The sequence below is a fragment of the Bufo bufo genome, chromosome 1 (assembly GCF_905171765.1).
Source record: "Bufo bufo chromosome 1, aBufBuf1.1, whole genome shotgun sequence".
Classification (NCBI taxonomy): domain Eukaryota; kingdom Metazoa; phylum Chordata; class Amphibia; order Anura; family Bufonidae; genus Bufo; species Bufo bufo.
Window position 1 is genome coordinate 646,572,409 of NC_053389.1, and position 25,676 is coordinate 646,598,084.

General features: G+C 41.2%; 1 protein-coding gene across 1 annotated transcript in view; it reads left to right on the forward strand.

The window, feature by feature from the left end:
- PRTG (protogenin) overlaps positions 1-25,676 on the forward strand; it is a 130,666-nt gene that overhangs the window by 58,762 nt on the left and 46,228 nt on the right. Inside the window, exons 4-11 of the mRNA XM_040414962.1 lie at positions 731-864; positions 5,266-5,403; positions 6,753-6,911; positions 8,203-8,362; positions 8,680-8,927; positions 11,438-11,602; positions 16,851-17,156; positions 19,440-19,628. Coding sequence (XP_040270896.1) covers positions 731-864; positions 5,266-5,403; positions 6,753-6,911; positions 8,203-8,362; positions 8,680-8,927; positions 11,438-11,602; positions 16,851-17,156; positions 19,440-19,628 — 1,499 coding nt within the window. The remainder of the gene's footprint in view (positions 1-730; positions 865-5,265; positions 5,404-6,752; positions 6,912-8,202; positions 8,363-8,679; positions 8,928-11,437; positions 11,603-16,850; positions 17,157-19,439; positions 19,629-25,676) is intronic.

Here is a 25,676-nt window from a genome sequence, read left to right on the forward strand (position 1 = left end):
GACCATCACCTCATGTTGCAGTATGATAATGCACGGCCCCATATTGCAAGGATCTGTACACAATTCCTGGAAGCTGAAACCATCCCAGTTCTTGCATGGCCATCATACTCACCGGACATTTCACCCATTGAGCATGTTTGGGATGCTCTGGATCAGCGTGTACGACAGCATGTTCCAGTTCCTGCCAATATTCTGAAACTTCGCACAGCTATTGAAGAGGAGTGGACCAACATTCCACAGACCACAATCAACAACCTGATCAACTGTAAAATGGTGGCCACACCAGATACTGACTGGTTTTCTGCGCCCCCCCCCCCCCCCCCTCCCCCCAGTAAGGCAAAACTGTGCACATTTCAGAGTGGGCTTTTATTGTGGGCAGTCTAAGGCACACCTGTGTAATATTCATGCTGTCTAATCAGCACCTTGATATGCCACACCTGTGAGGTGGGATGGATTATCTCGGCAAAGGAGAAGTGCTCACTAAGACAGATTTAGACAGATTTGTGAACAATATTTGAGGGTAATGGGTCTTTTGTGTATGTAGAAAATGTTTCAGCTCATGCAAAATGGGAGCAAAACCGAAAGTGTTGCGCTTATATTTTTGCTCAGTTAGGCATTTTTGAATATACAAATAGTCATGCTTATTCTTTAGTATAGGGACAGCCTTACACATTGTACATACAACCCCGCATGATGTATTATTTACCATTTTTTCATGTATTATTTAAAGGATTACTGTGCTACCAAAAGGTGTTCTTCAGATCTACGGCATCACTAAAAAAGATGGTGGAAATTACAGATGTATAGCCACCAACCAGCTAAATAGACGGAAGAGCGCCGAAGCCACATTGACAGTTTTATCAGGTATGTTTTAACATTTCTATAATGATGAACAGCTCTACAACCTTACTCTGAATAATCCCTTGAAATAGTGGATGTCAACACTTGTTTAGTGGAGCAAAATCATATCGACTAAAGCTACACATCGACTGTGAATTTCCAGTTATACTGAACACGTGAAATCATTGCCTTAACCCCTTAAGGACTTAGGACGTATCGGTACGGCATGGGTCCCGAGTCCTTAAGGACCCATGACGTACCGGTACGTCATAACTTGAAATCGGTATTCCGGCGCCCCAGGGGTTAATCGGAACGTGATTTCGGCTGAAATCATTCAGCCGGCATCCCGTAACAATGCAGGGGGGGTCATTTGACCCCCCCCCCCGCATCGGCGATCGCAGAAAACCGCAGGTCAATTCAGACCTGCGGTTTGCTGCGCTTTCTGCAGTTTCTGATCCCCGCGGGCCCTGACCGCGGGGATCAGAAGCTTTAGTGTCCCTAAAATATATATTTTACACCCCCCCTGCATGATTTTTTGCCGGCGGGTGGTGCAGGGGGGGAGAGTTGTGGGCGGTGGGGGCGGTGCGGGAGGCGGGCGGTGCGGCAGGCGGGATCGCGATCCCCCGCCCGCCTCCCCTTGAATAATCATTGGTGTTCAGTGGGTATACCAGGGTGCCAGCACATTGCTGGCACACTGGTATAAACGGCTGACATCTGCGATGCGATGTCAGCCGTTTAACCCTTTCCATACAGCGGTCCGTACGGACCGCTGTATGGAAAAAGTTAACAGTAAGAGGGAGCTCCCTCCCTCTCCCATCGGGGGGCTGCTGTGCCTTTGCAGCCCCCCGATGGAGAGGGAGAGAGCTCCCAGACAGCTCCCCGACAGCCCCGTCCTTACCCTTCCCCGTCTGCGCAGTTCTGACAACTACTGAGCAGACGGGGAAGGTTCCCATGGCAACAGGACGCCGTCTCAGGCATCCTGCTGTCCATGGTGCTGAACAGATCTGTGCTAAAGGCAGAGATCTGTTCAGACAAAGTGTAAGTAATATACAGTACAGTACAATATATATTGTACTGTACTGTATTACACAGACATCAGACCCACTGGATCTTCAAGAACCAAGTGGGTCTGGGTAAAAAAAAAAGTGAAAAAAAGTAAAAATAAAAAAACACATTTATCACTGATTTAAAAATGAAAAAAATAAAATTCCCTACACATGTTTGGTATCGCCGCGTCCGTAACGACCTGATCTATAAAACGGCCATGTTACTTTCCCCGCACGGTGAACGCCATAAAAATAAAAAAATAAAAACTTAGGAAATTGAAATTTTGCCCACCTTACTTCCCAAAAAAGGTAATAAAAGTGATCAAAAAAGTCGCATGTACGCCAAAATAGTACCAATCAAACCGTCATCTCATCCCGCAAAAATCATACCCTACCCAAGATAATCGCCCAAAAACTGAAAAAACTATGGCTCTTAGACTATGGAAACACTAAAACATGATTTTTTTTGTTTCAAAAATGAAATCATTGTGTAAAACTTAAATAAAAAGTATACATATTAGGTATTGCCGCGTCCGTATCGACCGGCTCCATAAAAATATCACATGACCTAACCCCTCAGGTGACCACCGTAAAAAAATTAAAATAAAAACTTTATTTTTTGTCATCTTACGTCACAAAAAGTGTAATAGCAAGTGATCAAAAAGTCATATGCACCCCAAAATAGAGCCACTCAAACCGTCATCTCATCCCGCAAAAAATGAGACCCTAATTAAGATAATCGCCCAAAAACTGAAAAAACTATGGCTCTTAGACTATGGAGACACTAAAACATTTTTTTTGTTTTAAAAATGAAATCATTGTGTAAAACTTACATAAATAAAAAAAATTGTATACATATTAGGTATCGCCGCGTCCGTGACAACCTGCTCTATAAAATTACCACATGATCTGACCTGTCAGATGAATGTTGTAATTAACAAAAAAAAAAAACGTGCCAAAAAATCTATTTCTTGTTACCTTGCCGCACAAAAAAGTGTAATATAGAGCAACCAAAAATCATATGTACCCTAAACTAGTACCAACAAAACTGCCACCCTATCCCGTAGTTTCTAAAATGGGGTCACTTTTTTGGAGTTTCTACTCTAGGGGTGCATCAGGGGGGCTTCAAATGGGACATGGTGTCAAAAAAACCAGTCCAGCAAAATCTGCCTTCCAAAAACCGTATGGCATTCCTTTCCTTCTGCACCCTGCCGTGTGCCCGTACAGCGGTTTACGACCACATATGGGGTGTTTCTGTAAACTACAGAATCAGGGCCATAAATAATGAGTTTTGTTTGGCTGTTAACCCTTGCTTTGTAACTGGAAAAAAAATATTAAAATGGAAAATCTGCCAAAAAAGTGACATTTTGAAATTGTATCTCTATTTTCCATTAAATCTTGTGCAACACCTAAAGGGTTAACAAAGTTTGTAAAATCTGTTTTGAATACCTTGAGGGGTGTAGTTTCTTAGATGGGGTCACTTTTATGGAGTTTCTACTCTAGGGGTGCATCAGGGGGGCTTCAAATGGGACATGGTGTCAAAAAACCAGTCCAGCAAAATCTGGCTTCCAAAAACCATACGGCGCACCTTTCCCTCTACGCCCTACTGTGTGCCCGTACAGTAGTTTACGGCCACATATGGGGTGTTTCTGTAAACGGCAGAGTCAGGGCAATAAAGATACAGTCTTGTTTGGCTGTTAACCCTTGCTTTGTTAGTGGAAAAAATGGGTTAAAATGGAAAATTAGGCAAAAAAAAGAAATTCTCAAATTTCATCCCCATTTGCCAATAACTCTTGTGCAACACCTAAAGTGTTAACGAAGTTTGTAAAATCAGTTTTGAATACCTTGAGGGGTTTAGTTTATAGAATGGGGTCATTTTTGGGCGGTTTCTATTATGTAAGCCTCGCAAAGTGACTTCAGACCTGTAGTGGTCCCTAAAAATTGGGTTTTTGTAAATTTCTGAAAAATTTCAAGATTTGCTTCTAAACTTCTAAGCCTTGTAACATCCCCAAAAAATAAAATATCATTCCCAAAATGCTAAAAACATGAAGTAGACATATGGGGAATGTAAAGTCATCACAATTTTTGGGGGTATTACTATGTATTACAGAAGTAGAGAAACTGAAACTTTGAAATTTGCAAATTTTTTAAATTTTTTGGTAAATATGGTATTTTTTTATGCGACCCAATTTTAGCAGTGTCATGAAGTACAATATGTGACGAAAAAACAATTTCAGAACGGCCTGGATAAGTCAATGCGTTTTAAAGTTATGAGCACTTAAAGTGACACTGGTCAGATTTGCAAAAAATGGCCAAGTCCTTAAGGTGAAATAGGGCTGAGTCCTTAAGGGGTTAAAGAGAATCCATCGCCAAATTTTTTGCTTCCCTATCTGAGATCAGCATAGACTGGTAACAAGTGGCCATGAGTAAAAACGCTGTCACTTACTTGAATTGATCCAGTTGCTTTGCTAAAATCTGTATTGAGCAACTCATGCTGAGAGCTGGAGTCTGCTCCGTACAGGGCACGTACTAGGGAGTCCTCGTATTCATGAGCTCCCAGGTCTCTATGTCCCCCCCACACTGCTGATTGACATCTTTCTTCCTATTGCAATCAGCAGTTGGGGGTTGGAGAGAATTGGAAGGTTTGGAATATGAGGACTTCCTAGTGCGTGCTGTGTACTGAGCAGACTCCAGGGCTAGGCTTGTGCTGAAGCTCCTCAGTGCAGATTTTAGCAAAGCAACTAGGTTAATTCAAGTAAATGAGTAACCCAGTGTTTTGCTGAGGGTATCTGTTGCCAGTTTATGCTGCTCTCAGATAGGGCAGCATAAAACTGGTGACTGATTGCCTTTAAAGGGGTTGTCACTGTTTCTGGGGAGAGATGGAAATAAGCACTTGCCCTAGGTGGCCGGGCTTATGTAAACAAATGAGCGGGCTAGGAGAGTTTCTGTAATTTCCATTGTAGTGAATGGGCGCTACTCAAGCAGCATAGCAGAAGAAGCTACAAGGCCTCCATGACTCCCTGCTCGGCTGTTTCCGTAAGCCAGGCTACCTAGGGCCTGCACTTAATCCGATCTAGACCCATGGAAATGGCAAGATGGGATAACACCTTTTAAGAATATACAATTGGATGTCAGGCGGTAGCCACAAGAAAATTGTATCCCACTTGCCACAATCCTATTCATAAGAAATTTTCACGAGACAGGTGTAGAAAAGTAGTAGCATAACATCCAATTAACTTCTAGTTGGAAGAAACATTTGTGCAACTTACACGTTCCTAAGTTGTAACTCTTGTGTGCCATTTGAAGTGTATGGGCAAATTTATTAATTGATCTGCCCCTGTGACAGAAAATTTTGAAGTTTTTTTATGCCTTTTTGTAGCCAAAGAGGAAGAGCCCTTCCAGAAGCCCGTCATCGTTGCACCCCCTCAGAATACAACTACCTCTGTGCATCAAACTGTTACACTGGAGTGCATAGCTAGAGGCAACCCTAAACCAATAGTATCCTGGAGCCGGCTGGGTAAGCACCTCACTATTAAATTGAAAAAAATATTCTCCATAAGGCCGCCTTCACACACACTTTTTAGCATTTTCTTGGCTTGTATACAATGTCTTGAATTTCAAGCTTTTTTAATTTTATTTTTGAAGAGGATCTCTCACCTCTCATGACATACCTGTTTTAGTAAATGTATTCTACTTGAAATGACAAATCTTAAAGGGAACCTGTCGTCAACTTTATGCAGCCCGTACTAACGGCAGAATAAGGTAGAGACAGGTGAGTTGATTTCAGCGGTCTGTCATTTAAAAGTTAAAAGTAAGTGGTTGCCGAGAACCAACATCACAATCATTGCAGACTGGGCCTGGAAAAGAGTCCCGGCCACCTGAGAAGAGTCCTGGTTATTCATGAAGTCCTGCTCTCCTGCCCACCTGCTGATGACTGACAGGCTTCTCCCTAGTTTTCTCCCTTTCTCTCTAGGAGAGAACTGCCAATCATCAGCAGATGGGTGAGAGCAGGAGATTAGGAATAACCAGGACTCTTCTCAGGTAGATTTGACTCTTTACAAGGCCTGGGCTGCAATGATTATGATGCTGGTTCTCGGCAAACACTTACTTTTAGCTCATCAGTGACACACCGCTGACACATCAGCATTTCTGTCAGTACTTTATACTGCCCTCAGTGAGGTCAGCATAAAGTTGATGACAGGTTTCCTTTAAGCAATTCTTTTCTTATGGCTCTATGTTGTGTCTCTCCTCCTAGAAGTTTATGGATACATTGCCAGCTGAGTGTTACCAATTCGTAGTGTGTCTCTACACAGACTGACACTCTTCTGTCTGTTTTGGCAGTTGTAGATTGTGCAGGGACACACCCCGGGACAAGTGTAATGGTATCACCCAGTTGGTAATTTATTCATAACTTTCCTAGTAGAAATAATAGAGGAGTAGCACAACACACAGCAATAAGAGAAGATGCTCCAGAATTATTATTGTATAGGGAATGCAAGTAGTTACTAAAATAGAGGGAAAGAGGTGACAGGTCCTCTTTAAAAAGTATTTGTGGTGGTGCTGTGTTCAGTTTATTACCTGTGTTCTGCTGTTTTTCAAGTTGTATATGGAAGCTTATGGAAATAAATTGCAAGAAAAAAAATCATGCTGCATTTAAAAAAATGCCACTCATCAAAATAAACCCAGCAAAGCACCACAAAAAGCATTTCCTTGTAGATATTAATTAGACATCTGGCCCAAAAAATGGTTCTCAAAAACTGCTATCTTTTAGGCCACTGTAAATGATATTGCAGAATGTTGCTTAAACATCAGATTAAATGTTAATTAAAAAAATATATATATATATATTGAAAATTTATTTTCTAGACCAAAAACCCATTGACGTCTTCAACACACGAGTTGTGGGAAATGGAAATCTTGTTATATCTGATGTGAAGCAGCAACATGCAGGGGTCTATATCTGCCGAGCAACTACACCAGGAACTCGGAATTACACTGTAGCAATGGCTAATGTTATAGTCTTGGGTAAGGCTTAAAATTGGTTCCCCGTCATTGGTTGTGTGTGTATTCTCTGTGTGACATAGTATATTAAGGAGGACAGAAAATAATTGTTTGCTCTCCCACAAAATTTCAACATTTTGGTTGCCAGCATTTTTCGGTTTTTAATATGTTATAAAACATAGTGATGGCTCTGGTCCGCCTGATGCATTTATTACAGACAAACAAACTGTGGTCATTAATACTAGATCATGTTTCACAGTCAAATGGATGGAGCAGGTAAGTATAATTTTTTTATTTACGGATTGCGGACATTATGTAAAAAGACATTATTCCCTTAGCACCCCTTTAAGGTGTCCATACACATTACAATAATGTCAGCAAAACCTGCCAATTTTGGGGGCTGAACCCACCAATTTTGTTTTCAATGTTCATCAAGGTTTCCCAATGCTTGGGAGAAAGCAGGATCAGGTTTTGGGATTTCGACCTGTGTGATCCTTTTGTTCTTAAAGGGGATGTCCCATGAAAAATATTCTTCAGTTTTTAAAACAGCCCCTAGATCTGAATACTTTTGTAATTGCATGTAATTAAAAATTTCGTATAGCCACTGAGTTATTCAATAAAATATATCTGTATAGCACCACCTGCTGTTTTTTTTCTTTTCTTATTTCTTTGACCTGCTCACTGAGAAGGCCGCACATGCTCAGTTTCATCCTTCAAATTCCTTCTGAGCTGTGATAGGGAGAGCTGAGATACGCCCCCTTATCTACAGTAGAAAATACACTCCCGCTTTCAGCTTGATATAAATCCAGCAGAGCAATGAATGGGGAGATCTCTGGTTCCATGTGAGGTACAGGGCTGGTTCTAGCTGTGGTAGAAAGAGATTGCCATGTACTGTATGATGTCTGCCCTTTAAGGGAGATAAACTGCTACCAGAGGTGGCCAGCTGCCACTTACTCCACTCTCCCCCTTCAGATCACATGCACGGGTGCACAAGGAAGAATAGCTGTTGGCCAAACAATCTAAAGTGCATGACTCGCTTTAGAATGGGGAGAGAGGTCTATTGGTGACCAAGTAATAAAAAGCATTCAGATGAGAGCTAATATGACACTGGTCAGCCATCTACTTCCTAGACCACCAAATGAATTCTAGAGCACACGTGGCTAAGATTACTAAAGAAACACTGAACTGAGCCACACAGCATCCGTTGTCAGATCTTTAGTGTGTTAGTCTTCACACTCTGATGACTCGGGGAGAGTGGATTTAAAAGCAGGGTTCACAGAATATATTACATGGGTCTACATCTGTGTCTTTACAGCGCCACCTTCATTTATTGAGCGACCAGAAAGTTTGACAAGACCACGCGCAGGAACCGCTCGTTTTGTATGTCAGACAGAAGGAATTCCAACCCCCAAAATCACCTGGCTGAAGAATGGCAGAAAGATGCATTCTAATGGGAGAATAAAAATGTACAGCAGGTAAATACCGCCGCAGTACCGGGTTGATTGGTACAAGTACTGTTCTTCCGCATCGAGCAGTGAAATTGTTTGCTGCAGCTAGTGTTGAAATGGAAAAGATAAGGACAAAGGATAAGGACATTGAATTTGCCTTGGTCAAAAAAATTATCAGGTCTGCCCTAGCTAATACTGGGGCTGGGGTAATGCTACTTTAGAGCATTGCTTATGTATCCCATAGAGTATGACTGTACATTTATTACAATTACTGCAAATGCTACTAGAAGCATGATAGTTTATATAGTATTTCAACTGATGCTCATCTTTTCTTTCTGTTCTAGTAAACTTGTAATCAATCAGATTATCCCTGAAGACGATGCAGTGTATCAGTGCATGGCCGAAAATAGTCAGGGCTCTTCCATGTCCCGGGCTAGGCTGCATGTTGTGATGTCTGAAGACAGGCCTAGTGCTCCTCGTAACCTCCGAGCGGAGACAATGTCCAGTTCAGCCATTATACTATCGTGGGAACGGCCTCTGTATAACTCAGAAAAAGTCATTGCTTATTCTGTACATTACATGAAGGCGGAAGGTAAAAATAAGTGAATTGCAGCTTGCTTTTATGAAAAGCCAATAGGTTTCTGACAGTTGCACTAGGCTTTTAATAGTAGTATTTATTTATATAGCTTTTGTCCTTTTTATAAGATTTTCTAGCTTAGCTTTCGCTGTGCTATTATATCAAATATTTCACATGCTTGATTTTAGCCAAGCAATGCATTTGCTTTGTATTTTTAATATTGCGTTTGATATATTCATACCCTGATCTGCCTGCATGTTTAGCTGTAGACATTAGGTTTGCGTCTTTGCTAGAGACTGTAAAGTAAAGTAATGGCATTCAGTATATAAAAGTATACAGATGGCCTTGTTTTGTTACAATGCTTTTATCTGCTGAATGGTTGTTTCTTTAGATATGTAAAGGAAAAAGCAAACATCTTTTGTAACTCTGTCTAGTGAACTTGTGCATCATGATATTTTCTATAGAGATGAAGGCAACTTAATATAGAAGTAGTTAGTTTGTAATAGAAAGAGATGCCGTTCAAAGAGAACCAACAGGTGTTCTTTAAAAAGAGACAGATCTTGCATTTAAATTAGCGGGTTAGAGCATTGGGTAAACGAAAGGTCTGATGAGAGTACATGAGTGTATTAATTCCTTGTTAGCAATTTGGGAGCTCTACAAAGGGAGTAGTGATTCTGTTTGTAGGCTGGTCTCACCCCCTATTATGACCATTTCATCAGGCCTCCGCATGAGGCCCAGTGGCTCATTCACTCCAAGAACAAGGCCTTTTAATTTGAGCTTAAGGATCTTGTTTAGCGGGTCAAAAATCGTGCCACGACATTCCTAATTAACAAACCATCAACGGCTCTGTTGTGAGATGCCAGTAATCTTGTCTAATTAAAATGCTGTTTAGTCAATTCAGAAATGTGGGAAAGCTTAATAGTGGAATTTGGTCTTGGGCTTTGTTTATAAATTTAATGGTAATGGGCGGTGGGGGAGTTTTGAATAAGTTGACATGCATTTTGGTGTGAAATGGACTTGAACCACAACAGCCATGAACATCCTTATTCCGCTTACCAGTTTCTATGTATAGGAATTAAGGCGCAACAAAGAGAATCACAGCAATGCAACCCTCTGTATATTTCAATATGAATTGCTGAAATTTTTCCTAAGCTCATTAAGACACAACACATTTATAGAGTGCATTCTCCCTCAGTGCCCTTGCCTTCATCCTACCCAATGTCTAGAATAGATTTCAACTATATAATCGCCCCTTTTACAATGCAGCTTTCTGTGTAGTTGTTGTTTCTTATAAAACGGCTTGTTCTTGAATGGCGCGGCTCAGAAAACGTGGTTTGTTTTTCCCAACGTTTAATCACAAGGATTTAGGATGAAGGAATTATAAGTGGGTAAATGGTCCATCGATTAGCCATGTTTTTTTCCCCTTCAATGAAACAGTTTACTAAAACTTGTTGTGACTAGTTGTGGAACACAAGCCGATTGTTACTTGTAATGCTCTTGAGTTAAATGTAACAGGACACATGATTCGGGGACACAGTAAGCATCCTGTGTGTGATTATTCTGTCTAGCAGTTGTATTGAGAAGATGCCATCAAGGGTTTTGGGCTCATTTGGTTTAGTACCACGCTTTGTAGGCATTGTTTTTTCAGCTACCACCTGTTCTGCTTCCTGACAATTTTATAACACAAAAGTTAGGAGGAGGAACATATTGTGTTGCAGATTTTTGACATTAAACTGACATTTTGTTTTAGTCCACAGATCATGCTAATAACATAAAGTCTTTGGGGGATGCTAGACAATTCTCTTAATTAGATAGGGTCTATATAGATAGGGTCTTAAAATATGCTGTCTGAATTAGAAAACCCATTTTCAATTGCCCAATTTGAGAACTCTGATTTAATAAATTTGGTCCCCTATTAATAGACACTTATCTATTAGTCAGGCATGTCCTTGAATGACACTTGAATTAGAAACAATGTGATGCTTTATGTGCCCTGTGATGGTACTGCAGAAGAAACTATTTTTCCCAGGTTCTTCTTCAGTCTTAGATGACCATTGGGGATTCCAGAAACAGGGCACCTTGTGATCAGCTAATTTTCAAGAAACCATTCAACCAAAAAAATGATTGTCAATATCAGACAACCCTTTTATCATATCCAAGAGTGTTTGGCAGCTGTTTATCTCCTCCATTTTCAGACACATTCTTCATGTTTGTGCCTGTTAGTGGCTGATAGCTGGTGGCTGAACAGTTGTGAAGGGCGCTGGGTTATATCACTCTAGCTATTAAATATAAATTCCTAACAGAATAATTAACATGTCTGGATTTTTGAGTAGAGTTAATATAAATCAGAGGCAAGTATTTATCACTTCATCATTCATAGCTCAACTGCAGTGAGAATTCATAAAATTATATTTAAAGTAGATATATAATATTAAAAACTGATGTAGATTAAATATGTTCTAGTTCATGTTCACCTCAAATAAATATGTGAGATTACATGCTGTATTTATTTTGTCATTCTATAGGTTTAAATAATGAGGAATATCAGGTGGTTATTGGAAATGACACAAATCATTATATTATTGATGATTTGGAACCTGCCAGCAACTACACGTTTTACATTGTTGCTTATATGCCAATGGGTGCAAGCCAGATGTCAGACCATGTAACACAGAATACACTTGAAGATGGTAAGATTTTTTTTACAGTGTCTAATACTAATCCCACACAATTTTCACATAATGATACTATATACACAGTCGAGTAACATTATTATGACTACTTCCTACGTTCACCCTTGGCAGCACATAGCTCATGAAGGAACGTGTGGTGAGCTGGGTTCTTGGGTATATAAGGTGTGTGATTGCCATCATAGGTAAAAGGGGGGATTTATCAAAGTTGCAAAAGGGATGATTATTTCCTTTCGGACCAAGGGTGGCAGTATTTCTGAAACTGTGCAGTTTGTGAACTGTTCACTTGCTGCTGTGGTGAAAGTGTATAGTTAGTGTACCCAGCAGACAAATACCACCATTGTGAATAAACAACATGGAAACTGCAGAGCACCATATGCCATTGATGTGAGAGGTGAACATTGTCTACAAAGGGGAACAAGAGCAGGCCGACATGCTACAGTGGAGCAGTTCACGACCAAAATGAACCAGAGGGCTACCAGATGTGTCTAAAACAACATTTCGGCAAACTCTAATGTTTATGGGGCTCTGAAACAGACGGATGGACACAGTTGCATCGGTGGAAAAGGCTTCAGTTTTCACGGCAGTATCTGAATTGGACCTTCACTGATTGGCTAAGGGTTGCCTTCTCTAATGAGTCATGTTTTTTGCTTCATCAAATGGATGGATGTTGGCATGTCAGGCGAGAAACATCAGAGAACGAACACCCTGCAACCTCTGCTGGAAGAACACAAGCCAGTGGTGGCAGCATTATTGTCTGGGGAGTGTTTTTGTGGCATTGTCTGGGCCCACTCATCCATGTGGAAGGCACTCTCAACCGATTTGGGTATGAATCCGTCCTTGAAGATCACCAACACCCATACATGTTGATTGTCTTCCCTGCAGCAGAAGGGATCTTCCAGCAAGACAATGTGAAATGTCATATGGCTAGAAATGTCCCACATTAATTAGAAGAGCATGACCAAGACTTGCAAGTACTACCCTGGATTCACAAGACTTGAGCCCAATTGACCACCTCAATCGTCCTGTCCGTTCTGTGGATCCTCCCCCATTCACCCTCCAGCAGCTGTGGGATGCAATTCAGTCAGCATGGTTCCAGATACCTGTGACAACCTACCAGTATCTTACTGAGTCTCTCCCAGCCCATCTAGCTGTTGACCTTGTTGTCCAGTCATAATAATGTGACTATATAACTGTATATACATATATATATATATATATATATATATGTATATACAGTTGTGTTCAAAATAATAGCAGTGTGTTTAAAAAAAGTGAATTAAACTCAAAATCCTTCTAATAGCTTTCATTTCCATACACACAAATGCATTAGGAACACTATACATTTTATTCCAAATCAAAACATGAAGAAAAATATATCAAATTCGTGTTGTTCCTCTAAATTTTTTTAAGAAAAGTGAATATTAGACTGTTCAAAAAAATACCAGTGTTTGTATTCTTCTTTACAAACTCAAACATTCACTATATACAGTGGGATGCGAAAGTTTGGGCAACCTTGTTAATCGTCATGATTTTCCTGTATAAATCGTTGGTTGTTACGATAAAAAATGTCAGTTAAATATATCATATAGGAGACACACACAGTGATATTTGAGAAGTGAAATGAAGTTTATTGGATTTACAGAAAGTGTGCTATAATTGTTTAAACAAAATTAGGCAGGTGCATAAATTTGGGCACTGTTGTCATTTTATTGATTCCAAAACCTTTAGAACTAATTATTGGAACTCAAATTGGCTTGGTAAGCTCAGTGACCCCTGACCCACATACACAGGTGAATCCAATTATGAGAAAGAGTATTTAAGGGGGACAATTGTAAGTTTCTCTCCTCTTTTAATTTTCTCTGAAGAGTAGCAACATGGGGGTCTCAAAACAACTCTCAAATGACCTGAAGACAAAGATTGTTCACCATCATGGTTTAGGGGAAGGATACAGAAAGCTGTCTCAGAGATTTCAGCTGTCTGTTTCCACAATTAGGAACAAATTGAGGAAATGGAAGACCACAGGCTCAGTTCAAGTTAAGGCTCGAAGTGGCAGACCAAGAAAAATCTCGGATAGACAGAAGCGACGAATGGTGAGAACAGTCAGAGTCAACCCACAGACCAGCACCAAAGACCTACAACATCATCTTACTGCAGATGGAGTCACTGTGCATCGTTCAACCATTCGGCGCACTTTACACAAGGAGATGCTGTATGCGAGAGTGATGCAGAGGAAGCCTTTTCTCCGCCCACAGCACAAAAAGTGCCGCTTGAGGTGGGCTAAAGCACATTTGGAGAAGCCAGCTTCATTTTGGAATAAGGTGCTGTGGACTGATGAAACTAAAATTTAGTTATTTGGCCATAACAAGGGGCATGGAGGAAAAAGAACACAGCATTCCAAGAAAAACACCTGCTACCTGCAGTAAAATATAGTGGTGGATGGTTCCATCATGATGTGGGGCTGTGTGGCCAGTGCAGGGACTGGGAATCTTGTCAAAGTTGAGGAACGCATGGATTTCACTCAGTATCAGCAGATTCTGGAGACCAATGTCCAGGAATCAGTGACAAAGCTGAAGCTGCGCCGGGGCTGGATCTTTCAACAAGACAACAACCCTAAACACTGCTCAAAATCCACTAAGTCATTTATGCAGAGGAACAAGTACAACGTTCTGGAATGGCCATCTCCGTCCCCAGACCTGAATATAATTGAAAATCTGTGGTGTGACTTAAAGAGAGCTGTCCATGCTCGGAAGCCATCAAACCTGAATGAACTAAAGATGTTTTGTAAAGAGGAATGGTCCAAAATACCTTCAACCAGAATCCAGACTCTCATTGGAACCTACAGGAAGCCTTTAGAGGCTGTAATTTCTGCAAAAGGAGGATCTACTAAATATTGATTTCATTTCTTTTTTGTGGTGCCCAAATTTATGCACCTGCTTAATTTTGTTTAAACAATTATAGCACACTTTCTGTAAATCCAATAAACTTCATTTCACTTCTCAAATATCACTGTGTGTGTCTCCTATATGATATATTTAACTGACATTTTTTATCGTAACAACCAACGATTTATACAGTTAAATCATGACGATTAACAAGGTTGCCCAAACTTTCGCATCCCACTGTAAACTGAAAAATGTTTGAAGATTTTGCTTTCCTTTGAATCACTTAACTAATATTTAGTTGTATAACCACTGTTTCTGAGAACTGCTGTACATCTGTGTTACATGGAGTCAACCAAGTTCTGGCACCTGTGAACAGGTATTCCAGCCCAGGATGATTGTACTACATTACACAGTTATTCTCTATTTCTTGGTTTTGCCTCAGAAACTGCATTTTTGATGTCACCCCACAAGTTTTCTATTGGATTAAGATACGGGGATTGGGCTGACCACTCCATAACGTCAATCTTGTTGGTCTGGAACCAAGATGTTGCACGTTTACTGGTGTGTTTGGGGTCGTTGTCTTGTTGGAACATCCACTTCATGGGCATTTCCTCTTCAGAATAAGGCAGCATGACCTCTTCAAGTATTCTGATGTATTCAAACTGATCCATGATCCAATATATGCGATAAATAGACCTAACACTGTAGTATGAGAAACATCCCCATATCATGATGCTTGCGCCACCATGCCTCACTGTCTTCACAGTGTACTGCGGCTTGAATTCAGTGTTTGGGGGTCGTCTGACAAACTGTCTCCGGCCACTAGACCCAAAAAAAGAACAATCTTACTTTCATCAGTCCACAAAATGTCTCTTTAGGCCAGTCAATGTGCTCTTTGGCAAATTGTAACCTCTTCAGCACATGTATTTTTTTCAACAGTGAGAATTTGTGGGGGCTTCTTGCAGATAGCTTGGCTTCACATAGGTGTCTTCTAATTGTAACAGTACTCACCGGTAACTTTAGACCTTCTTTGATCTTCCTGGAGCTGATGGTTGGCTGAGTCCTTGCCATTTGGGCTATTCTTCTATCCATTCAAATGGTAGTTTTTCACTTTCTTCCACGTCGTTTTGGTTGCCATATTAAAGCATTTGTGATCATTTTAGCTGAGCAGTCTATCATTTTCTGCAGTTATTTAGATGTTTTCCCCTCTCCAATCAACTTTTTAATCAAGGTACGCTGTTCTTCTGAACAATGTCTGGAACGACCCATTTTCCTCAGAATTTCAGAGAGAAATGCACTGTAACCAGCATGTACAACATATGCTGCCTTCCTTCCTTAAATAAGGGCAATAATTGCCACCTGTTTTTCAAAGAATGAATGACCTCACCCATTGAACTCCACAGTGCTATTATTTTTAACTTGCCCCTTTCAATTAGTGATTCAATTGCACCGAATCAGCAGCATGCATGTCATGACTGTTGGGTCTGTTGGGTTTCTATTACTCTACTACACCTGCTAGTAAATTATTTGCCATGTAGAAATATCATTTCTACCAAAAACAGTGATTGATCAGGTTAGTGATGTTTGACTGCTATTATATTGAACACAACTGTATATATAATGTATAGCCCGATATAAATCAGGGAAGATCCTAGGAAGCACACAAACAATGTTGCCTAAATTATTGCATTGATTTCTGTTGATGTCTATGAGTTGTTAAAATCTGGCTACACAAAATAAATTTGGCACTTGGAATAGTTGAACTCACTAAAGCCACAATTTGTGTTAAATTAATCCTATTAGAATATGATCCAAGTGAATCTTCCCATTTGTAGACTAGACTTTTCTGTGTAAATTTACAATTCCCTTATATCTTATGTAAATTGACGGCAGTGATCCCTCAAGATACAATGGCCTCAGGATACAATATTTTTCGACATACAGTGGTCTTTTCTGACCCATCATAAGTTGAAACTAGACTCAACATACAATGTCACAGACTCAGATCCAACCATTGAAGGCCACTTCTCTGGTAAACTAGCTGTATTAGTCGCTAGTTATCAGCTATTCCTGACTGTTATATGTAAGGACTTGTTTTATCTGTCTTAGTTATCTGCTTATTTTTCTTAAATCTTCATTTTCTCTTATCTTGGATAACATTTTTGGGATTTGGAACCGATTATTCAACTTACAATGGTTTCAACATACAATGGCTGTCCTGGAACCAATTAATATTGTTACTTGAGGGACCACTGTATTTATCACTAAAGTTTGGGTGGTCATTTTAAACAGGTTGCACTGTACATAGATATGAAAATAAAGTTTGAAGGTTGCTTTACAATATTATGTTATTATTTTTTCAGTGCCACTCCGTGCCCCAGAAATCAGTTTAACAAGTCGCAGTCCAACAGATGTTCTGATCTCATGGCTTCCCATTCCACTTAAATTCCGGCGGGGAAAAATCATCTTGTATCGCTTATCCTTCCGAATAAGCACTGAAAGCTCTGTCCAAGTTCTAGAACTTCCAGGGACAACACATGAGTATTTCCTGGAAGGCCTGAACCCTGATAGTGTTTACTTGGTTCGCATCGCAGCAGCAACTAAAGTGGGCTGGGGAGAATCCTCAGTTTGGACCTCGCACAGGACGCCCAAAGCAAGCAGCATTAGAGGCAAGTGCTTTATCGAAACATTCTTCACTCTGCCTGGCCACAAGCAGTTCTCTAATGCTTCTTTTACGAGAGTCAGTCTCTGCTTCAGCAGTGAATTCAAACTATCTGTGGTTTCTATGTACGCCTGTCAGTAGACACAGGGCAAGTGTGATCTCCTCACCCCACTCATGAGAACATTTTCAGTTCTGAAAGTTTACTTGGGAATTTCTGTGTTTAGTTTCTTAATTTGTCTCATGAACCTAAAGAGGGGGAATGTTAAAATTGGTGCAGTCACATGCACTATTGGGTTTCAATTTTGTCCTGTAAGAGTTTTATGGTAAGGAAAGCTAGAAGTGGAGAGAAGCCTACAGAGATAATGCAGTACAGAAATACACAACCATGATGTCTGTTTATTAACATGAAATCAGTTAAACTGGAGCCACTCCTATGTGATAGCCTGAGCAGACAAGACACTTTTTACAGAGAATCCTTCAAGTGGACGGACTTGATATACCAGTCGGTTCCTTCTTTGTAATTACATGTTTAAATCTGGTAGGAATGTAAAGTTCATATGGATTAAAAAGAGTATGTATCTGTAAAATTTAAAATTAATACATTTCCAGTATGAGAAGTTCCCAAGACTTCATGCAGTCTGATTTAGTCACCTGAAACAATTTGCAGACCATTTAAATGGAACCTGTCACCACGAAGATGCAGTCCAATCTGCAGGCAGCATATTATAGGACAGGAGGGACCGAAAAGATTGATACATAGTTTTATGGCATAAATTTCAGCTTGTATTTCATTCACTAAAATCTCAGCTCTTTATGAGCTCAGTAGTCAAGTTGGCAGTCCTATCAATGATTGCCAGCCTTCCCATTATAAGTGTGTATATGGAGATAGCTGTCAGTCACTGATAAAATGGCCCCCACAGCGGTTTTAATGAATAAATTGCAAGTTTTTTCAAATCAAACTATACATATTTGCTCAGCTTCTCCTGAATAAGAAAATGACCTATTGTTTAAATTGTGTCTTTATGTTCAAAATATTTTGAAAGAATTTTTGGTGATGTTATTTTTCATTTTCCGATCTATACACTGTTTAAAGAAAAAAACGAAATGCCTGAAGTTTTTGCACTGGCCGCTAAAGGCGGAACGATACAGCAGGCGATTGTAGAGAAGGAAGCGTTCCTTCCCAGCAATCATCTGCTCGTCAGCGGAGGAGACTGCTGCATTTACATGCAGCAATCTCCTCCACAGTATAGGTAGTAGTGATTACTAATGCCGTTGCTCTTCCCCATATAGACTTGTCTGCCAGCAGCAGAGCGTGTTTACACAGCATGATCTGCTGCCGGCGAACAACGATTTTTCTGTCCACACAAATGTTCTATTACCTGATGAACAAGTGTTTTGCTTGTTGATTGGGTAATCGGCGGCACCTTTACACCGCCAGATAATCGCTGACAAGCGTTCCTATGAACGCTCATTAGCGATTATCTGGCAGATTCTCAGCCCTTGTAAAGGGCCCTTAAGCCTAATAGTTGGGGTACGTCTTGTTCTATACAGATCACTGTACTGTAGTTATATGCTTATCATTACAGACAGGATTACAATGACAGATATCACCTATGTATATAGATATCCACTATTGAAAATAGGTGATATCATGGCTCATCTACTCCTGACCTTCTCACAGAGCATGCCCAGAAAACTCTCCCATAGAAGTCAGTGAGTCAGCTCCTGTCCATTTACAGGCCCATGGTGGCTGCTGTAAAGCATATCTCTAAATGCTGTTAAGAACAGATCAGGCAAGCTGGAGGCCCCCATAATCATCTACGATCATGAAATTAAAACTGATAATTATCTGGTCTTAACTGGCAGAAAACATTTTCGTTGACAAATTTCCTTTAAATGCCTCCTGCGGCAGTCCATGTTCCAGATCGAGATGTACGGCAGCTTGGAACTGCTGTAGATTTGTAATTATTTAATCTAGTTTAAGATGTAATAATGATTAATGTGCCGGGGCCAATGGTCCTACCCACACTCTGCCCTCGCCAAGCCCCTTTCTGGAAACCTGCCAACGGCGGCATAAAAATGCCTGTTGCGTCTAAAAAGGTTGCAATGGGGTTTAAAAACCAGGTTTTTAGACTTTTTAATGCCAAAAACTGGTGTGGGAGGAATGATAAATTCCCTCCATAAGGAATGTACCTCTAAAGTTACATGAAATATATATTGCACGATGTATTCATCCCAGGAGCAGTACATTGTAATAAGGCATTACTGAAAATATAATGTTATTTTATAGCTCCAAGATCTCCAGAATTACGCTTGGATCCATTGAACTGCACAACCATAGCTGTCAGATGGCAACAGGATCCGGAGGACACCGCAACAATTCAAGGCTACAAACTGTACTATAAGGAGGAAGGGCAGCAGGAGAGCGGGCCTATACTTCTGGATGTCAAAGACTTTGATTACAACATTGGTGGATTAGGTAAGTGCATATAACTTTACTGGTAAACTAAATGGTCTTTTTTTTTCTCCATGTAATCTAATCAGGGGTGCACCTAGCCTTTTTGCTGCCTGAGGCGAAAACTGAAACGGCGCCCCCCCAATGCCAATTTCTTAACCTCCTCAGGACCGCTTTACGCAGGATTGCGTCTTTGCGGCGGCCCTGCTCTTCTGGGTGGACGCGCCGGCGCGTCCTCTCGCGAGACGCGAGATTTCCTGTGAACGCGCGCACACAGGCGCGCGCGTTCACAGGAACGGAAGGTAAGAGAGTGGATCTCCAGCCTGCCAGCGGCGATCGTTCGCTGGCAGGCTGGAGATGTGTTTTTTTTAACCCCTAACAGGTATATTAGACGCTGTTTTGATAACAGCGTCTAATATACCTGCTACCTGGTCCTCTGGTGGTCCCCTTTGTTTGGATCGACCACCAGAGGACACAGGTAGCTCAGTAAAGTCCCACCAAGCACCACTACACTACACTACCCCCCCCCCCCGTCACTTATTAACCCCTTATTCACCCTTGATCACCCCTGATCACCCCATATAGACTCCCTGATCACCCCCCTGTCATTGATTACCCCCCTGTCATTGATCAACCCCCTGTAAAGCTCCATTCAGATGTCCGCATGATTTTTACGGATCCACTGATAGATGGATCGGATCCGCAAAACGCATACGGACGTCTGAATGAAGCCTTACAGGGGCGTGATCAATGACTGTGGTTATCACCCCATATAGACTCCCTGATCACCCCCCTGTCATTGATTACACCCCTGTCATTGATCAACCCCCTGTAAAGCTCCATTCAGATGTCCGCATGATTTTTACGGATCCACTGATAAATGGATCGGATCCGCAAAACGCATACGGACGTCTGAATGAAGCCTTACAGGGGCGTGATCAATGACTGTGGTGATCACCCCATATAGACTCCCTGATCACCCCCCTGTCATTGATTACACCCCTGTCATTGATCAACCCCCTGTAAAGCTCCATTCAGATGTCCGCATGATTTTTACGGATCCACTGATAAATGGATCGGATCCGCAAAAAGCATACGGACGTCTGAATGAAGCCTTACAGGGGCGTGATCAATGACTGTGGTTATCACCCCATATAGACTCCCTGATCACCCCCCTGTCATTGATTACACCCCTGTCATTGATCAACCCCCTGTAAAGCTCCATTCAGATGTCCGCATGATTTTTACGGATCCACTGATAGATGGATCGGATCCGCAAAACGCATACGGGCGTCTGAATGAAGCCTTACAGGGGCGTGATCAATGACTGTGGTGATCACCCCATATAGACTCCCTGATCACCCCCCTGTCATTGATTACACCCCTGTCATTGATCAACCCCCTGTAAAGCTCCATTCAGATGTCCGCATGATTTTTACGGATCCACTGATAAATGGATCGGATCCGCAAAACGCATACGGGCGTCTGAATGAAGCCTTACAGGGGCGTGATCAATGACTGTGGTGATCACCCCATATAGACTCCCTGATCACCCCCCTGTCATTGATTACACCCCTGTCATTGATCAACCCCCTGTAAAGCTCCATTCAGATGTCCGCATGATTTTTACGGATCCACTGATAAATGGATCGGATCCGCAAAACGCATACGGACGTCTGAATGAAGCCTTACAGGGGCGTGATCAATGACTGTGGTTATCACCCCATATAGACTCCCTGATCACCCCCCTGTCATTGATTACACCCCTGTCATTGATCAACCCCCTGTAAAGCTCCATTCAGATGTCCGCATGATTTTTACGGATCCACTGATAGATGGATCGGATCCGCAAAACACATACAGGCGTCTCCCTGGAGCCTTCCAGGGGGGGTGATCACCCCATATAGACTCCCTGATCATCCCCCTGTCATTGATCACCCCCCCCTGTCATGCTGCATTCAGATGTCCGTATGATTTTTAAGGATCCACGGATACATGGATCGGATCCGCAAAACACATACGGACATCTGAATGGAGCCTTACAGGGGGGTGATCAATGACAGGGGGGTGATCACCCCATAAAGACTCTCTGATCACCCCCCTGTCATTGATCACCCCCCCTGTCATTGATCACCCCCCCTGTCATTGATCACCCCTCTGTAAGGCTCCATTCAGACATTTTTTTGGCCCAAGTTAGCGGAAATTTTTTTTTTTTTTCTTACAAAGTCTCATATTCCACTAACTTGTGTCAAAAAATAAAATCTCACATGAACTCACCATACCCCTCACGGAATCCAAATGCATAAAATTTTTTAGACATTTATATTCCAGACTTCTTCTCACGCTTTAGGGCCCCTAGAATGCCAGGGCAGTATAAATACCCCACATGTGACCCCATTTCGGAAAGAAGACACCCCAAGGTATTCCGTGAGGGGCATATTGAGTCCATGAAAGATTGAAATTTTTGTCCCAAGTTAGCGGAAAGGGAGACTTTGTGAGAAAAAAAAATAAAATATCAATTTCTGCTAACTTGTGCCAAAAAAAAAAAAAATTCTATGAACTCGCCATTCCCCTCATTGAATCTCTTGGGGTGTTTTCTTTCCAAAATGGGGTCACATGTGGGGTATTTATACTGCCCTGGCATTCTAGGGGTCCTAAAGCGTGAGAAGAAGTCTGGGATCCAAATGTCTAAAAATGCCCTCATAAAATGAATGTGGGCCCCTTTGCCCACCTAGGCTGCAAAAAAGTGTCACACATGTGGTATCGCCGTACTCAGGAGAAGTTGGGGAATGTGTTTTGGGGTGTCATTTTACATATACCCATGCTGGGTGAGATAAATATCTTGGTCAAATGCCAACTTTGTATAAAAAAATGGGAAAAGTTGTCTTTTGCCGAGATATTTCTTTCACCCAGCATGGGTATATGTAAAAAGACACCCCAAAACACATTGTCCAACTTCTCCCGAGTACGGCGATACCACATGTGTGACACTTTTTTGCAGCCTAGGTGGGCAAAGGGGCCCACATTCCAAAGAGCACCTTTAGGATTTCACAGGTCATTTACCTACTTACCACACATTAGGGCCCCTGGAAAATGCCAGGGCAGTATAACTACCCCACAAGTGACCCCATTTTGGAAAGAAGACACCCCAAGGTATTCCGTGAGGGGCATGGCGAGTTCCTAGAATTTTTTATTTTCTGTCACAAGTTAGTGGAAAATGATGATTTTTTTTTTTTTTTTTCATACAAAGTCTCATATTCCACTAACTTGTGACAAAAAATAAAAACTTCCATGAACTCACTATGCCCATCAGCGAATACCTTGGGGTCTCTTCTTTCCAAAATGGGGTCACTTGTGGGGTAGTTATACTGCCCTGGCATTCTAGGGGCCCAAATGTGTGGTAAGGAGTTTGAAATCAAATTCTGTAAAAAATGACCAGTGAAATCCGAAAGGTGCTCTTTGGAATATGGGCCCCTTTGCCCACCTAGGCTGCAAAAAAGTGTCACACATCTGGTATCTCCGTACTCAGGAGAAGTTGGGGAATGTGTTTTGGGGTGTCATTTTACATATACCCATGCTGGATGAGAGAAATATCTTGGCAAAAGACAACTTTTCCCATTTTTTTATACAAAGTTGGCATTTGACCAAGATATTTATCTCACCCAGCATGGGTATATGTAAAAAGACACCCCAAAACACATTCCTCAACTTCTCCTGAATACAGAGATACCAGATGTGTGACACTTTTTTGCAGCCTAGGTGGGCAAAGGGGCCCATATTCCAAAGAGCACCTTTCGGATTTCACAGGTCATTTTTTACAGAATTTGATTTCAAACTCCTTACCACACATTTGGGCCCCTAGAATGCCAGGGCAGTATAAACACCCCACAAGTGACCCCATTTTGGAAAGAAGAGACCCCAAGGTATTCGCTGATGGGCATAGTGAGTTCATGGAAGTTTTTATTTTTTGTCACAAGTTAGTGGAATATGAGACTTTGTATGAAAAAAAAAAAAAAAAAAATAATCATCATTTTCCACTAACTTGTGACAAAAAATAAAAAATTCTAGGAACTCGCCATGCCCCTCACGGAATACCTTGGGGTGTCTTCTTTCCGAAATGGGGTCACTTGTGGGGTAGTTATACTGCCCTGGCATTCTAGGGGCCCAAATGTGTGGTAAGGAGTTTGAAATCAAATTCTGTAAAAAATGACCAGTGAAATCCGAAAGGTGCTCTTTGGAATATGGGCCCCTTTGCCCACCTAGGCTGCAAAAAAGTGTCACACATCTGGTATCTCCGTACTCAGGAGAAGGTGGGGAATGTGTTTTGGGGTGTCATTTTACATATACCCATGCTGGGTGAGAGAAATATCTTGGCAAAAGACAACTTTTCCCATTTTTTTATACAAAGTTGGCATTTGACCAAGATATTTATCTCACCCAGCATGGGTATATGTAAAAAGACACCCCAAAACACATTCCCCAACTTCTACTGAATACGGAGATACCACATGTGTGACACTTTTTTGCAGCCTAGGTGGGCAAAGGGGCCCATATTCCAAAGAGCACCTTTCGGATTTCACTCGTCATTTTTTACAGAATTTGATTTCAAACTCCTTACCACACATTTGGGCCCCTAGAATGCCAGGGCAGTATAACTACCCCACAAGTGACCCCATTTTGGAAAGAAGAGACCCCAAGGTATTTCGTGATGGGCATAGTGAGTTCATAGAACTTTTTATTTTTTGTCACAAGTTAGTGGAATATGAGACTTTGTAAGAAAAAAAAAAAAAATCATCATTTTCCGCTAACTTGTGACAAAAAATAAAAAGTTCTATGAACTCACTATGCCCATCAGCGAATACCTTAGGGTGTCTACTTTCCGAAATGGGGTCACTTGTGGGGTGTTTGTACTGTCTGGGCATTGTAGAACCTCAGGAAACATGACAGGTGCTCAGAAAGTCAGAGCTGCTTCAAAAAGCGGAAATTCACATTTTTGTACCATAGTTTGTAAACGCTATAACTTTTACCCAAACCATTTTTTTTTTACCCAAACATTTTTTTTTTATCAAAGACATGTAGAACAATAAATTTAGAGCAAAATTTATATATGGATCTCGTTTTTTTTGCAAAATTTTACAACTGAAAGTGAAAAATGTCATTTTTTTGCAAAAAAATCGTTAAATTTCGATTAATAACAAAAAAAGTAAAAATGTCAGCAGCAATGAAATACCACCAAATGAAAGCTCTATTAGTGAGAAGAAAAGGAGGTAAAATTCATTTGGGTGGTAAGTTGCATGACCGAGCAATAAACGGTGAAAGTAGTGTAGGTCAGAAGTGTAAAAAGTGGCCTGGTCTTTCAGGGTGTTTAAGCACTGGGGGCTGAGGTGGTTAACCTAACCCCTTTGCCACAATAAAAGCGCTCATTGCCCATGGCCTTCCGCTGCTCCCCTCTTGCCCCTACCTGGTGCTGCCTGAGCCAATCGCCTCATCTGGCCTCATTGGTGGTGCACCCAGGAATCTAATATAGACTTACACTGAAAATCTTGACATTGGAGTAGTAGTAGAGAACAGTAGTAGATTGCAGTAGAGAATTTGCCTTTTGGATATTATCCTATGAGAATCTGCATCTATAATCTAAAAGAAATGATTGGTTTCCTGCATCTTACCGTTAAAGAAGACTCTGCCTTCACACGGGGATCCTGAGATTGTTTCTCCATTAACTTCCAGCAGGCATTTTAATTCTGTGCTGAAATTTTGAGAATTGCAGGTCAGAGTTGTGAAGTAGAATTCTCCCAGTAATGAGACTGGGAAGGTGTGAATCACAAATCTTTATTAAAGACTAATGGGGCTGATGCCACCCCGGTCAATGGACATTACAGGAAAAATGGCCGAGCGAACACAAACTTGAGCTTGATGGATTACTATCATAGAAAATCAGTGGTGACGATTAATCAGCTTTCCAACAGTTGTCTGTGGGTTTCTGAACTTTATTAAATGGAGATGTGGGCAGTTAATGTTTTGGGCTACAAGCATCCGACCGTACTTTATTTCTAAAATGTTAAATCCTGAACA